Source organism: Chiloscyllium plagiosum, chromosome 11, assembly GCF_004010195.1.
Source record: "Chiloscyllium plagiosum isolate BGI_BamShark_2017 chromosome 11, ASM401019v2, whole genome shotgun sequence".
In the NCBI taxonomy this organism is placed as follows: Eukaryota; Metazoa; Chordata; class Chondrichthyes; order Orectolobiformes; family Hemiscylliidae; genus Chiloscyllium; species Chiloscyllium plagiosum.
The window spans coordinates 10,778,958-10,792,767 of record NC_057720.1 but is presented as its reverse complement, the minus strand read 5'-3'; the positions used below and the strand labels follow the sequence as shown (position 1 = coordinate 10,792,767).

Here is a 13,810-nt window from a genome sequence, read left to right as displayed (position 1 = left end):
GACTGTAATTTCTTTCCAGACCAGAACCAAGTGACATCAACTTCAATAATGTACACAACAGGATTACCAGGGGTAAGTGGGATTATTAAGATGTATTTCCCTTGCAAATTATTAACACCTACTTCTGCAAATGTTTCATGTACAAAGTCTTGCTGTTTGCAGCAGTTATGTTCCTTGAAAATGTTGCAAATGCTGACATCACAGAGGGTAATGAGAGTCAATTGGATAGTTTCCAAATATCGAAAAATACTGACACATACAGTATCTAGTAGACAATAAAATACAATAAAACAATTGTATTATTGATGTTATACAGGAGAAATAGTATAATAAAATGAGGGACATAGCAACTTTCTCCCCTTGCTGTAGGCCTCCTGCATTATAAATGTTATAATAGTGTGTAAGTGTAATGTGGGAGCAGATACACATGCAGTGCAAACTTTACAGTCTAGGCAATCCTGTTTTCTATCATCATTATGTCAGTCTGCAGACCAGTTTAAGTTTTGAGTTATTTTTTAACATATCCACTTCACTTTTCTTCTACTTTTTGCACCTGAAGACTGCAGGTAAATAAAATGTGACCCGCACTCGGTGAAATGGTGTACAGAATTGTGTACAGTAATCTGACCTGCACTAAGTGCAGTGGTTGCTCAGAATTCTCAGGTTGAGAATCAGTGAATTTGCAAAAGTGAAGATTTGAATGGCAGGACTTCACTGTGTCCAATAATCACGACCCAAGTACAGCATGAAAAAGATTTCAAGCTTGCTTCACTTGATCACACATTTTGGGCTGTCCATCTCTCATATTGCCTTTTCTGGAAGGTTTGACATTAAAACATCGAAAAATACGCTATAATTTAATTAGAAATTTAACTGCATAAAACAAACTTTTTGGTACATAGAACCAGGAGCTTATGCTAGAACTGAATGAAACACTGGGTAGACTGCAGCTAGAGTCTTCATAGAGTAGAATCCCTATGGTGTGGAAGCAGGCATTTGGCCCATTGAGTCCATAGCGATCCTCCGAAGAGCATCCTACCCAGACCCAACCCTATCTCCTTAACCCCAAATTCCCCATGGCTAATCAATCTAACCTGGACATTCCCGGACAATATGGGCAATTTAGCATGGACAATCAACTCTAACCTGCACATGTCTGGACTGTGGGTGGAAACTGGAGCATCTAGAGGAAACCCATGCAGACAGGGAGGAGAATGAGCAAACTCTGAACAGACAGTCGCCCAAGGGTGGAATCAAACCTAGGAACAGTGCTAACCACAGTGCTGTCTGAAATAATGAAGTGCCTAAGTAGAGTGGATAGGAAAAAGCTATTTTTGTTAGCAGATAAAGAAAAGACAGGGAACATAGATTCAAAGTAAAGCCTTGAAGAAATAAGAGAATTGTGGAGTAATTTTTTTCACATTGGTACGATCTTTAACGTACTGCCTGAAAATTGGTAAAGTCAAAATACTCACAGGATTTCAATGAACATGTGGGTGTGCACTTGAGGGTCATAACCTGGAGGTACACAGGCTAAGAGGTGAAAGGTAGGATTAGATGGAATTGCTCTTTCTTTTAACCAGCATGGACATGATTGACTGAATGGTCTCATTCTGCACCACAACAAATGCCTGCACTTCTCAAATGTTTCACTGTGTAGAGCTTGTGATTATAATAAAAAGTACATTGTACGTGTTCATGGTCATAGTCTCCTCACAAATTGTTGTGACTGTGTTTTATTTAATTGATTTCTCAATCTTTAACAAACGCAGCATCAATCATCACCTCATAGGGAAGCAAGGCTTTAAAAGGACTGGAGATTACAGAGACAGGGCAAGGCAAGCCAAGCTCATAACTACCTCATACTGAAGGGAGCAAATACTGTCAACTGAGCTAAACTGATAGACAGAAATCGAAACTGGGATTTTCCAATAAAGACAAATCTATCATTTTGACCCAGGAAGCATCTCGTTTTCTCAGCTGTCTGTTGTTGCATCTGACCTTGTGTTCCCTTTGCAGGTGGTTGACTTCTGTGACAATAAGACACACAACCGTGAAGCTCCGAACATGCAAAACAAAATGTGCAATGAGAGGAGCACTTGGGATGTAATCAGCAAATCGGACGATTTCAAGAACAACCATCCAACTAATATCACTTCACTTGAGCCAAAGATAACTTTCCTGCATGCCAAAGACCGAGTGTTATGTTTAGTTCTTGATACTTCGGGAAGCATGAGTTCGGTATGACAATATGATGTTTGTTCAGGCTGATGTTATTTAAAGGACCATCACTTGCAGTCCTTTGCTGACCATTGTTCACCACATAGGAAACAAGAGGTCATTACTTTCCTGCAAGACCTGCATTTTATATTGTTCTTATAATGGTAGTATCCTTAAGGTGGGGTGCCTGGATTCATGTCCCACCTGTTCCAGAGGTGTGTAATGACATCTCCAACAGGTCGCTTCAGAAGGTCATCATGGGCTTTCTCATTTCCTGCACCAAATATAACAAACTACAATTCTGAAATTAAAAAAAAACAATAATGCTGAAATACTCAGCAGGTTTGGAGAATCTGAAAAGATAACTGAGCTAACCTTTCAGTTTAAGATGACCTATAAACAGAGCATTTCTGAAACTTTACCCCATATGCTCAAACCATCATTTCAATATACGTAAGACCCTGTTTCTATGCAATGGAGGTGTGACAAATGGTGACAGTGGTGTTCCACCAGGATTACTACTAGGACCATGATAGTTTATCACTTAAACCCATCAATGACCCAACCTCAGAAATCAAAAACACAATTTCAAAATGTACAGATATTATCATACTTGGGGTGTGTGGCTAATACAGAGGAGGACTGAGATGAAACACAGGATGACATTGATTACTGTACAGAATGAACATACAATTGGCAAATGGAATATGTCTTCTTGATCTAAAACAGAAATTGCTTGAAAATCTCAGCAGGTCTGGCAGTGTCTATAGAGAGAAATTGTTTAACTTTTTGGGTTCAGTTCTGGAAATGTCATCTCTGATTTCTCTCAACAGATGCTGATAGACCTGCTGAGTTTTTCCAATTTCTGTTTTTGTTTCTGATTTCCAGCAACCACAGTTCTTTTGGTTTTTTGTTTATCCTCTTGATGTCTATTAGTATCCTCCCCACAGTTCACTATACTTCCAAGTTTTATGTCATTGAAAATTTTCAAATTGTAAAACTAAGTATAAGTCAGTAGTATAGATCACCATACAGTATTCTTAGTAGATAGGATACACACTATATATAGCTTTCCCCAGAGCAAGAGGAACTGTTTGCAACTACTGCCCCTTTTGTGTCACTCAGTCAATGCTGTATCCATGTTAATATTTACTTACTTAGTTACAACGTTTAATGCAAACTTAATGATGAGACACTTTGTTAAACACCTTTTGATTTTTACCATCAAGCATATTTTCCTCATCAGACCTCTGTTGCCTTAACAAAACCTCTGCTAGTTTTTTTGAGCGCAATTTGCCTTGAACAAGTCCAAATAAAAATTAACGCCACAGCAGAATACTACAGATGCTAGAACTCTGAAAGAAAGGGAATCCTGTGAGTATTCACCAGGCCAGGCTGTGCGAGAAGACAAACAGAGTTTAAGATCTCAACCTGAATATTAACCTTCTTTTCACAAATGCTGCTTGACTGACCTTTGAATTTACAGCACTTTTATTTTATTTAAGGTAATTTCATAGGCCGAAGGGTCTGTACTGTGCTGTAATGTTCTAATTTCAAGTATTTTTGATTTTATTTAATAAATCCTGCCAACATTCCATAATTAATCCGCACTTGTCCAAGTCACAATTGCTGGTATCCTGGTCTATCATTTCCAAAAGCTTTCCCAGCACTAAGATTAAACTGTCTGACCTGCAGTTGCAATATAATTTTCCTTCAGTATTGCACTGGCATGTCAGCCAAGATAATGTAGGTGAAAGTGAGGACTGCAGATGCTGGAGAATAGAGTCAAGATTAGAGTGGTGCTGGAAAAGCACAGCAGTTCAGGCCACATCCAAGGAGCAGGAAAATTGACATTTCGGGCAAGAGTCCTTCGTCATGAATCCTAATGAAGGGCTCTTGCCCAAAATGTTGCTCCGCGGATACTGCCTGATCTGCTTTGCATTTCCAACACCACTGTAATCCTGAGCCGAGATAATGTACTCAAGTCTGTTTGGACTACAATTCACAAAACAAGTGATTGAGATTTGTTAAACTTAAGTTGAAAGATTTATTCTACTTATACTGATTTATACAGAGCGTACATGATATAAAATGAAAACAGAAGATGCAGGAGAAACTCAGCAGACCTGGCAGTATCTGTAGAAAGAAAAGCAATGTTAACATTTTGAATTTGAATGACCCCTCTCAGAAAGATTAACCCTGTTTCTTTCCCCATAGATGCTGCCAATCCTGTTGAGTTTCTTTCTCATTTTCTGGTCTATTTCAAAACCCCAGTATCCACAGTACTTTGGTTTTATTTACTTTTACAAAATATGAGAATGACAAATGGTTTGGGAGATTGAGTTTTGAATTTGAGTTGAGTTATTTGTGTTTGCAGGAAAATCGAATTCAAAGGCTTCAACAAGCGGCTGGGATATTTTTACTCCAGATCATTGAAGATCAATCATATGTTGGCATAGTTGGTTTTCACAGTTATGCCACTGTGATTCACAAATTGACAGTAATTGAGAGTGAAGACGCACGAAAAAAGCTGAAAAATCTTCTACCTAAAATAGCTAGTGGTGGAACAAACATTTGTGAAGGGGTTCGAGCTGGTTTTCAGGTAAGTCAGAGACATTTGATAATTCATTACTGTCCACATCATTATTATATTTTTCCCATATTGACAATGAACAATGGCTTTACAGGTACTTAGTGGTGATGACGGATCTACAAATGGTGATGAAATCGTTTTGCTGACTGATGGGGAGGACAGTGGGATAAGCAGTTGTTTCTCGGAGGTGGAACAAAGTGGTGCAGTTATCCACACGATAGCATTAGGACCGAAGGCAGCCAAAGAGCTGGAACAGTTGTCATCAAAGACAGGCATGTGACATTTACATTGTTTTGCTGATCAAGAATTAAACTTCAGTAGCAAATAGAGTTATAAAGTCATGGAGATGTACAGCACAGAAACAGACCCTTCGGTCCAACACATCCATGCCGACCAGATATCCCAACCCAATTCAGTCCCACCTGCCAGCAACCGGTCCATATCCCTTAAACCCATCATACTCATGTACCCATCCAGATGCCTTTTAAATGTTGCAATTGTACCAGCCTCCATCACTTCCTCTGGCAGCTCATTCCATACACGTACCACCCTCTGTGTGAAACATTTCCCCCAGCTTCTTTTATGTCTTTCTCCTCTCACCCTAAACCTATGCTCTCTAGTTATGAATTCCGCCAGCCCAATGAAAAGACCTTGTCTATTTATCCTAACCATGCCCCGCATGATTTTATAAACCTATATAAGGTCATCCCTTAACCTCTGAGTCTCCAGGGAAAACAGCCCCAGCCAATTCAACATCTCCCGATAGCTCAAATCCTTCAACCCAGGCAACATCCTTATAAATCTTTTCCAAACCATTTCAAGTTTCGCAACATCTTTCTGTTAGGAAAAAGACCAGAATTGCACGCAATATTCAAAAAGTGGCCTAACCAATGTCCTGTACAGCCATAACATGACCTCCCAACTCCTGTACTCAATGAAGCACAGGGATTAGTTTAACAGGCAATATTAAGTATTTTTGAGTGCCCAATTACTGTGATAAAAGTATATTTCTGTAAGTTTCTTTGAAAATTCAGTGAAAAGCATCTGATTTTACAAACCAACAATGTCCTTGAAACAGAATGCTGGAGAAACTCAACAAATCTGTTAACATCTGTGGAGAGAGAAACAGAGTTAACGTTTTGAATCCAGTGTGAATCTTGTTCAGAATGTCCAAAGCTGAGCCTCAATAGAAAGATAGTAAGAAACCCCATTTCTACAGAGCTTTTCATAAATTCAGGGTGTGCCAAGATGCAGCCAAATTGATGTTTTTTATTTCTTTAACTGTAGTCACTGTGCAATGTAGAAAATTGAATGGTGCTAAGATAACATCAATCTTGGGAAATATTTGCTCCTCTGAACTAGAGGTTAATACAGTGGAGAATTTTCCCTATCACTCCCTGTACTGGTGACATCAGTATCTTTGTAATGGAGGATCCCAGGCAGAAGGATCAAGATGTAGAATCAGTTTGATTGACGCTGATAAAAAGTAAGTTACTGCAAACATTGGGAGGATTTATTTCCAGGTCACCAAACTGGAGTGGTAAAATTGGGCCTGATGCAAATCTGGAACTTAGAGATGTATATAAAAAGAGGGAAATATAATAAAAATGGGCTATTTCAGCTTACACACAGACTGGATTAATGAGGGAGAGATTGAATATGCTGGGCGATTTTCACTGGAGTGTAGAAGCTTGAGAGGCGACCTGACAGAAGTTTATAAAATAATTAGGAGTATAGATAGAGTTAATGATAGTTATCTTTCCCTATAATGGGGAATTTCAAGATGAGGGGGGCACATTTTTAAGGTGAGAGGACAGAGATTTTAAAAAAGACGTGAGAGACAGATTTTTTACACAAAGGGTGTTTCACATGTGGAATGGACTTCCTTTGGAAGTGGTGGACGCAGGGAGAATTAGAACGTTTAAAAGACATTTAGATAGAGGAATAGAAAAGGTGGGGAGGAGGCAATTGGGAACAGTTTAGTTTGGGATTATGTTCGGCATGGACTGGTTGGACCAAAGGGTCTTTTTCCGAGCTGTAAGACTTTATAATTCAATTTATATAAATGGTTTGGATGTGAACATAGGATGTACAGTTAGTAAATTTGCAGATGACACCTGCATTAGAGGTGTAGTGGACAGTGAAGAAGGTTACCTCAGAGATGGACCAATTGGCTAAAGGGTGGCAGATGAAATTTAATTTAGATAAATGTGAGTTTCTGCGTTTTGTAAAGAACTTATACACTTAATGGTAAGGTCCTGAGGAGTGTTGCTGAACAAAGAGACCTTGGAGCGCAGGTTCATAGTTCCTTGAAAATGGAGTCACAGGCAGAGAGGGTGGTAAAGAAAACATTTGGTATGTTTGCTTTTATTGGTCAGTGCATTCAGTACAGAAGTTGGGAGATCATGTTGCAGCTGTACAGGATATTGGTTCAGACACTTTTGCAATGCCCTGTGCAATTCTGGTCTCTTGCTTTAGGAAAGACTGTTGTGAAGGGATTAGAGGGTTTGAGCTAAAGGGAGAGGCTGAATAGGCTAGTGTTATTTTCCCTTGAGTATCAGAGGCTGAAGGGTGACCTTACAGAGGTTAATAAAATCATGAGGGGCATGGATAAGGTGAATGGCCAAGGTCTTTTCTCCAGGATAGAGGAGTTCAAAACTTGAGGACACGGTTTTAAGGTGAGCTGGGAAAGATTTAAAAGGGACCTAAGGGACAACTGTTTCACGCAGAGGGTGGTGTGTGTATGGAATGAGTTGCCAGAGGAAGTGGTTGAGGCATTTGCAATTACACATTTAAAAGACATCTGGATGGGTTAGTGGATATGGACGGTTTCGAGGGATATGGGCCAAATGCTGGCAAGTAATATGGCACAGATACAGACCCCTCAGTCCAACCTGCCCATGCTGACCAGTTATCCTATTTGCCAGCATTTAGCCAATATCCCTCTTAAACCTTTTCTATTCTTTTACCCCTCAAGCTACGTTGCCCACTCACATTGTTCAATAATCTAAGATTTTAGTATCACCCCAAATAATTTTGTCAGCAGATGATTTTACATTTATTTTTGATTATAGAACATAGAAAAGTACAGCACAGAACAGACCCTTAGGCCCACGATGTTGTGCCGAGGTTTAATCCTATTGTAAAATATAGTAACTTAACCTACGCACCCCTCAACTCACAGCTATCCATGTGCACGTCCAGCAGTCGCTTAAATGCCCCCAGTGGCTTTGCTTCCACCACCTCAACTGGCAATGCATTCCACACATTCACAACTCTCTGCATAAAGAACCTACCTCTGATGTCTCCTTTATCTGGAAAGCCTCCCAACATCTTCAAACTATGACTTCTCGTACCAGTCAATCCTGCCCTGGGGAAAAGTCTCTGGCTATTGACTCTATCTATTCCTCTCATTATTTTGTACACCTCGATTAGGTCTCCTCTCTTCCTCCTTCTCTCCAGAGAGAAAAGTCCGAGCTTATTCAACCTTTCTTCATACGGCAAGCCCTCCAGTCCAGGCAGCATCCTGGTAAATCTTCTTTGCACCCTCTCCAAAGCCTCTGTATCTTTCCTATAGTAGGAATCAGTTTCATGATTAAGTTTTGTGGCTTAAATTTGTGCAAAGCTTTTTTCCCAGCCAGTTGTGAGTACTAGACTGATCTTATTATTTCTCATGTTCAATCTTTAGGAGGCCTGCAGTATGCAGCTACTGATAATTTGGATGAAAATGGATTAGTTGATGCTTTCACTGGATTAGTATCAGGAAATGGGAACATGAGTCAACAGTCAATCCAGGTTTGACTATCCTTCAGAGAATGACTTTGAATTTTTTGCTGCTTTCTGGTAACAGGTATGTTGGTGTTTTAAGATGACTGTTTTGATTTCTTGCAGTTGGAAAGTTCTGGAAAGAGCATTGCAAGTAATGACTGGTTCAATGGTACAGTTTTCATCGATAAATCAGTTGGGAAAAACACGTTCTTTGTAGTAACATGGGAGACTGGCACACTACAAATGTTTATCCGTGATCCCAATGGAAAGCTTTACAAAAATGGAAGCTTTGAGATGGACGCAGTCTTGTTGACAGCTCGCCTTCCAATTCCTGGCCTGGCACACGTATGGTTCTGATTGGACTGTGTGTTTAAATTTTCTCTTTGCTTTAACTTTGATCTCCTTCTTTTCAATTACAATGGGGTGTTTTTACATCAGTCAGGAGCCTGGATGTACAGCATACAAAATGGAGCTGGAAAGCCTCAGGTTGTAACGATAACAGTAACATCACGGGCAGCAGATGAGAATATTCCGCCTGTCACAGTCAACGCGCACCTCAATCAAGACACAACATCTTTTCCAAACCCACTGATCATTTTTGCAGAAGTCAGCCAAGGTTTCCTGCCTGTTATTGGAGCCAAAGTGACAGCCACAGTAGAGAGGACTATTGGTCAGCCTGTGAATCTTGAGCTGTTGGACAATGGGGGAGGTAAATACATCCATCACTGTAGAAGCCAGTTAGCAAGTGGTTATATTTCATTGTGATCAAAGTAAAATATTATCATTAATTAACACTGGATTCTGCACTTTACAATTGATTTGTCTTCTTATCTTTAGGTGCTGATGCTGTTAGAAATGATGGAGTTTATTCTCGGTATTTTACTGAATTTCTTGGTAATGGTAGATACACCATTAAAGTATCTGTACAAGGAAAAGATGGAATAGTAAGGTTAACAACCAGGAAGCAAAGCCATGCCATGTACATCCCAGGATATGTACGAAATGGTAAGGTATTGATGGACACATGTACCTACTTGTTATTGAATTGTGATATTGATTGAGTCAGCCCCGAAACCATCCCATGTGTACTTTGAAATGTCATCAATCCCAAATCCAATGACAATTTCAATGCTATCTCGGACAACCTCCGAGATACCCTATAACTCCAAAGGGTGGTGGAGGTGTGAAATACCTGATCTTGGAGGGTAGTTCAGGTGGGAAATCTCACAGTCTTTAACAAATTAATCTGATGAGTACTTGAAATGTCATAACATTCAAGGTTATGGGCCAAGTGCTGGAAAGTGGACTAGCCAACCTTCAGGCTGTCTGCATGTATTCCTGGTGAAGGGCTTTTGCCTGAAATGTTGATTTTCCTGCTCCTCAGATGCTGCCTGAACTGCTGTGCTTTTCCAGCACCGCTCTAATCCAGAATATGATTTGCAGCATCTGCAGTCATTGTTCTTACCTGGTAGATTTAGAGTAGCTTTGGTTGGAGTCAAATACGGTGGAACTCTTCTGTAATGCGTGATTGTATGAAATGGCAGATCACTACCATCTTGAGAAGGTACGACCTTCCCAAGAGCATTTAGGGATAGGCAAAACATACTGACCGAGACAATGAAACCCACATCCTGTGAATGAATGAATGAATAAAAGAAATCTTGAACCTCAATTTACCCAAAAACTGAATTAGAGTTAGAATTATGTTTTGTCACATGCACTCAAGGACAGAGGTACAGTATTACAGTGAAAAGTGTACAATGTCACCATTTTCCAAATTTCTATGAAGAACTGTAATGTCAAATGCTTAGCTTTTTTCCTTATTTTCTACTTTTATACCTAATCTATTTTAGTACCTAAGATTTGTACCAAGGTAATTTATATCTAAGGTGACACCACTTTTCACTGTCCTCCTGAATTTTATACTTGAATACATGTGACAGTAAAACATCATTTTAATTCTAATTCTGAAAGTATGGCAGCATAAAAACATAAATAAAGAGTAGAAAAATGAAGAAATAACGTTAAAAAGTTAAAAATTACAGCCCTGCTTAAGTACAAAGCCATTGAAGTCATATTCGCTCATTATCCCGAATCCCACTGATTTTTATCAGCTTGCAGTCCCTCAATGCATCAAATCCCAGTTCCCTGATACTGATGAAACCTGGAGGCAGAAAGCATGCCTTCAAATAAGCACATTGTTACTGACCCAACATCTCAATCAGTCCCCTCTGACAAATCCAATGTGGGTACCTGAGGTACATGTGGAAACATGACTTATCTGAGCCATCCAGAGAACACTTTCAAACTTTTGATTCTTCCATTGCTGACCTCTTATGTATTGCTCTCCTCCATCCCCACCACCACCTCCCTTTGCCCTACCATTGGTGACCATGCATTCAAATAGGAATGTATGAATAGGAGAGACAATTCAGCCTGTTGAGCCTATCAATATGATCATGGCCAACTGAACACCTCAATGCCTTTCATTCACCCCGTAGTCAAAACTCCGTATGTTAAATACCTGCAGCCCAAGACCTAGACTTCACTGTTTAACCATTTCTCTTCCATAAGGCCTTTGCTAAAGCCCATCTATTGAGCAAACCTTTGGTCATCACATCCAACACCTTCTTCTTTGGCTTGACACGAATTTAATGACTATGTCTCTGTGAAGCTGTTTTTTCTCTGGTTTTATTATTTGAACACATGACCTTGCAACAGTGATGGTTATAGCATTAAACAATAATCCAAACGTGGAGGAAATGCACCCAGAATTATACAGTACAACAGAGGCCCTTTGGCCCATCAAGTTGTACTGCCAAAAATATACTACTACCGATATTTGCCCATACAAGGCCCATAGCTGAAAAATGTGTTGCTGGAAAAGCGCAGCAGGTCAGGCAGCATCAAAGGAGCAGGAAAATCGACGTTTCGGGCATATGCCCTTCTTCCTGAAGAAAGACGTATGCCCGAAACGTCGATTCTCCTGCTCCTTTGATGCTGCCTGACCTGTTGCGCTTTTCCAGCAACACATTTTTCAGCTCTGATCTCCAGCATCTGCAGTCCTCACTTTCTCATACAAGACCCATAACCTGAGTAGCTTCATCCAAGTACCTTTTAAACTACTGTCAGAATAAAAAGATAAACCATCTAATTAATTTGTCATTTCTGATCAATATGTTAAAAATGTAAATGACTGAACTCTTATTTTAAGCAAAACATAACTGCTTCATGAATGCCATTATCCAAATAGCCAATGCCCTGTGAAGTAATCTGGTAAACCACTTGGGTTATAAAACAATGAAAGTTAGTAGAGTCAGAGAGTCATAGAACATAGAAAAGTACAGCACAGAACAGGCCCTTTGGCCCATGATATTATGCCGAGGATTATTCCTAATCTAAAATAAAATAACCTAACCTATGCATCCCTCAATTCATTGCTGTCCACGTGCATGTCCAGTAGTCGCTTAAAGGTCCTGACTGATTCTGCTTCCACCACCAAGTAAAGAACATAAAGAACCTACCTTTGACATCTCCTCTACACCTTCCTCCTAATATCTTAAAACTATGACCCCTTGTGCTCTGGGGAAAAGTCTCTGGCCATTGACTCAATCCATTCCACTCATTCCATACCTCAAACAGATCACCTCTCTTCCTCCTCTCCAGAGAGAAAGGTCTGAGCTTGGTTAATCACTCTTTCTAAGATAAGCCCTCCCGTCCAGGCAGGATCCTGGTAAACCTTCTTTGCACCCTCTCCAAAGCCTCTGTATCTTTCCGATAATAATGCGACCAGAGCTGGACCACTCCAAGTGTGGTCTCACCAAGGACTTGTAGAAATGTAGCAAAAGTTTGCACTCTTAAACTCGATCCCCTGGTTAATGAAAGCCAATACACCATGTGCTTTCTTTACCACCCTTTCACTTGGGTAGAAACTTTGAGGTATCCATGCAGTTGAACACCAAGATGCCTCTGTTCCTCCACACCCAACAATCCTGTGTTTAATCCGATATTCAGCATTCAAATTCAACCTTCCAAAATGCATCATTTCACCTTTCTCCCGGTTGAACGCCACCTGCCATTTCTCAGCCCCATTCTGCATCCTGTCTATGTTGTGCTGCAGCCTGCAATAACCTTCCAAACTATCAATGATACCTCCAATCTTTGTGTCATCAGCAAATTTACTAACCCACCCCTCAACCTCCTTATCCAAGTCATTTATAAAAACTACAAAGAGCAGCAGCCCAAGAACAGAGCCCTGCGGGATAACACTCACACTGACTTCCAGGCAGAATACTTTATATCTACAATCTCTCTGCCTTCTGTCAGCCAACCAATTCTGAATCCAGAAAGCCATACCTCCCATACCTCCGAACTTGATGAATGAGCCAACCATGGGGAACCTTATCAAATACCTTGATGAAGTCCTTATACACCAAATCCACTGCTCACCCTTCGTCAATCTGTCTTGTCACCTCCTCAAATAACTCAATAAGATTTGTGAGGCATGACCTGCCCCTCACAAAGCCATGCTGACTGCCTTTAATCACTCTATGCTTTTCCAAATAATCATAAATCCTATTGCTCAGAAAGCTTTTGGAAACCCTTAACAATATGGCAATTCCATTCTATGTTTGGAAAATTAAAATCCCCGACTATCCTTTTCCATCGCTATTTTAAATCTAATAGAACTATGGTCACTGGCCCCAAAGTGCTCCCTCACTGACACCTCAGTCACCTGCCCTGCCTTATTTCACAAAAGTAGATCAAGTTTTGCACCTTCACTAGTAGGTACATCCACATACTGAATCAGAAAACCTTCTTGTATGCACTTAACAAATTCCTCTCCATCTAAACCTTAACACTATAACAGTCCCAGTCAATATTTGGAAAGTTAAAATCCCCTACCATAATCACCCTATTATTCTTACAGATAACTGACATGTCTTTACAAATTTGTTTCTCAATTTCCCACTGACTATTAGGGGGTCAATAATATAATTCCAATCAGGTGATCACCCTTTCCTTCTTTCTCAGTTCCACCCAAATAACTTTCCTGGATGTATTTCTGGGAATATCCTCCCTCAGCACAGCTGTAATACTATCCCTTGTGAAAAACTTCACTCCCCCTCCTCTCTTGTTTCCTTTCTATCCTTCCTGTAGCATTTGTATCCTGGAATATTAAGCTGCCAGTCCTGCCCATCCCTGAGCCATGTTTCTGTAATTGCTATG

At 40.1% G+C, this 13,810-nt stretch overlaps 1 protein-coding gene across 2 annotated transcripts in view; it reads left to right on the top strand.

The window, feature by feature from the left end:
- Nucleotides 1-13,810, top strand: part of LOC122554127 (calcium-activated chloride channel regulator 1-like) — a 104,356-nt gene that overhangs the window by 85,581 nt on the left and 4,965 nt on the right. For both annotated transcript variants that reach the window (XM_043698672.1, XM_043698674.1), the window contains exons 11-12: nt 9,020-9,290; nt 9,419-9,586. In XM_043698672.1, coding sequence (XP_043554607.1) covers nt 9,020-9,290; nt 9,419-9,586 — 439 coding nt within the window. The remainder of the gene's footprint in view (nt 1-9,019; nt 9,291-9,418; nt 9,587-13,810) is intronic.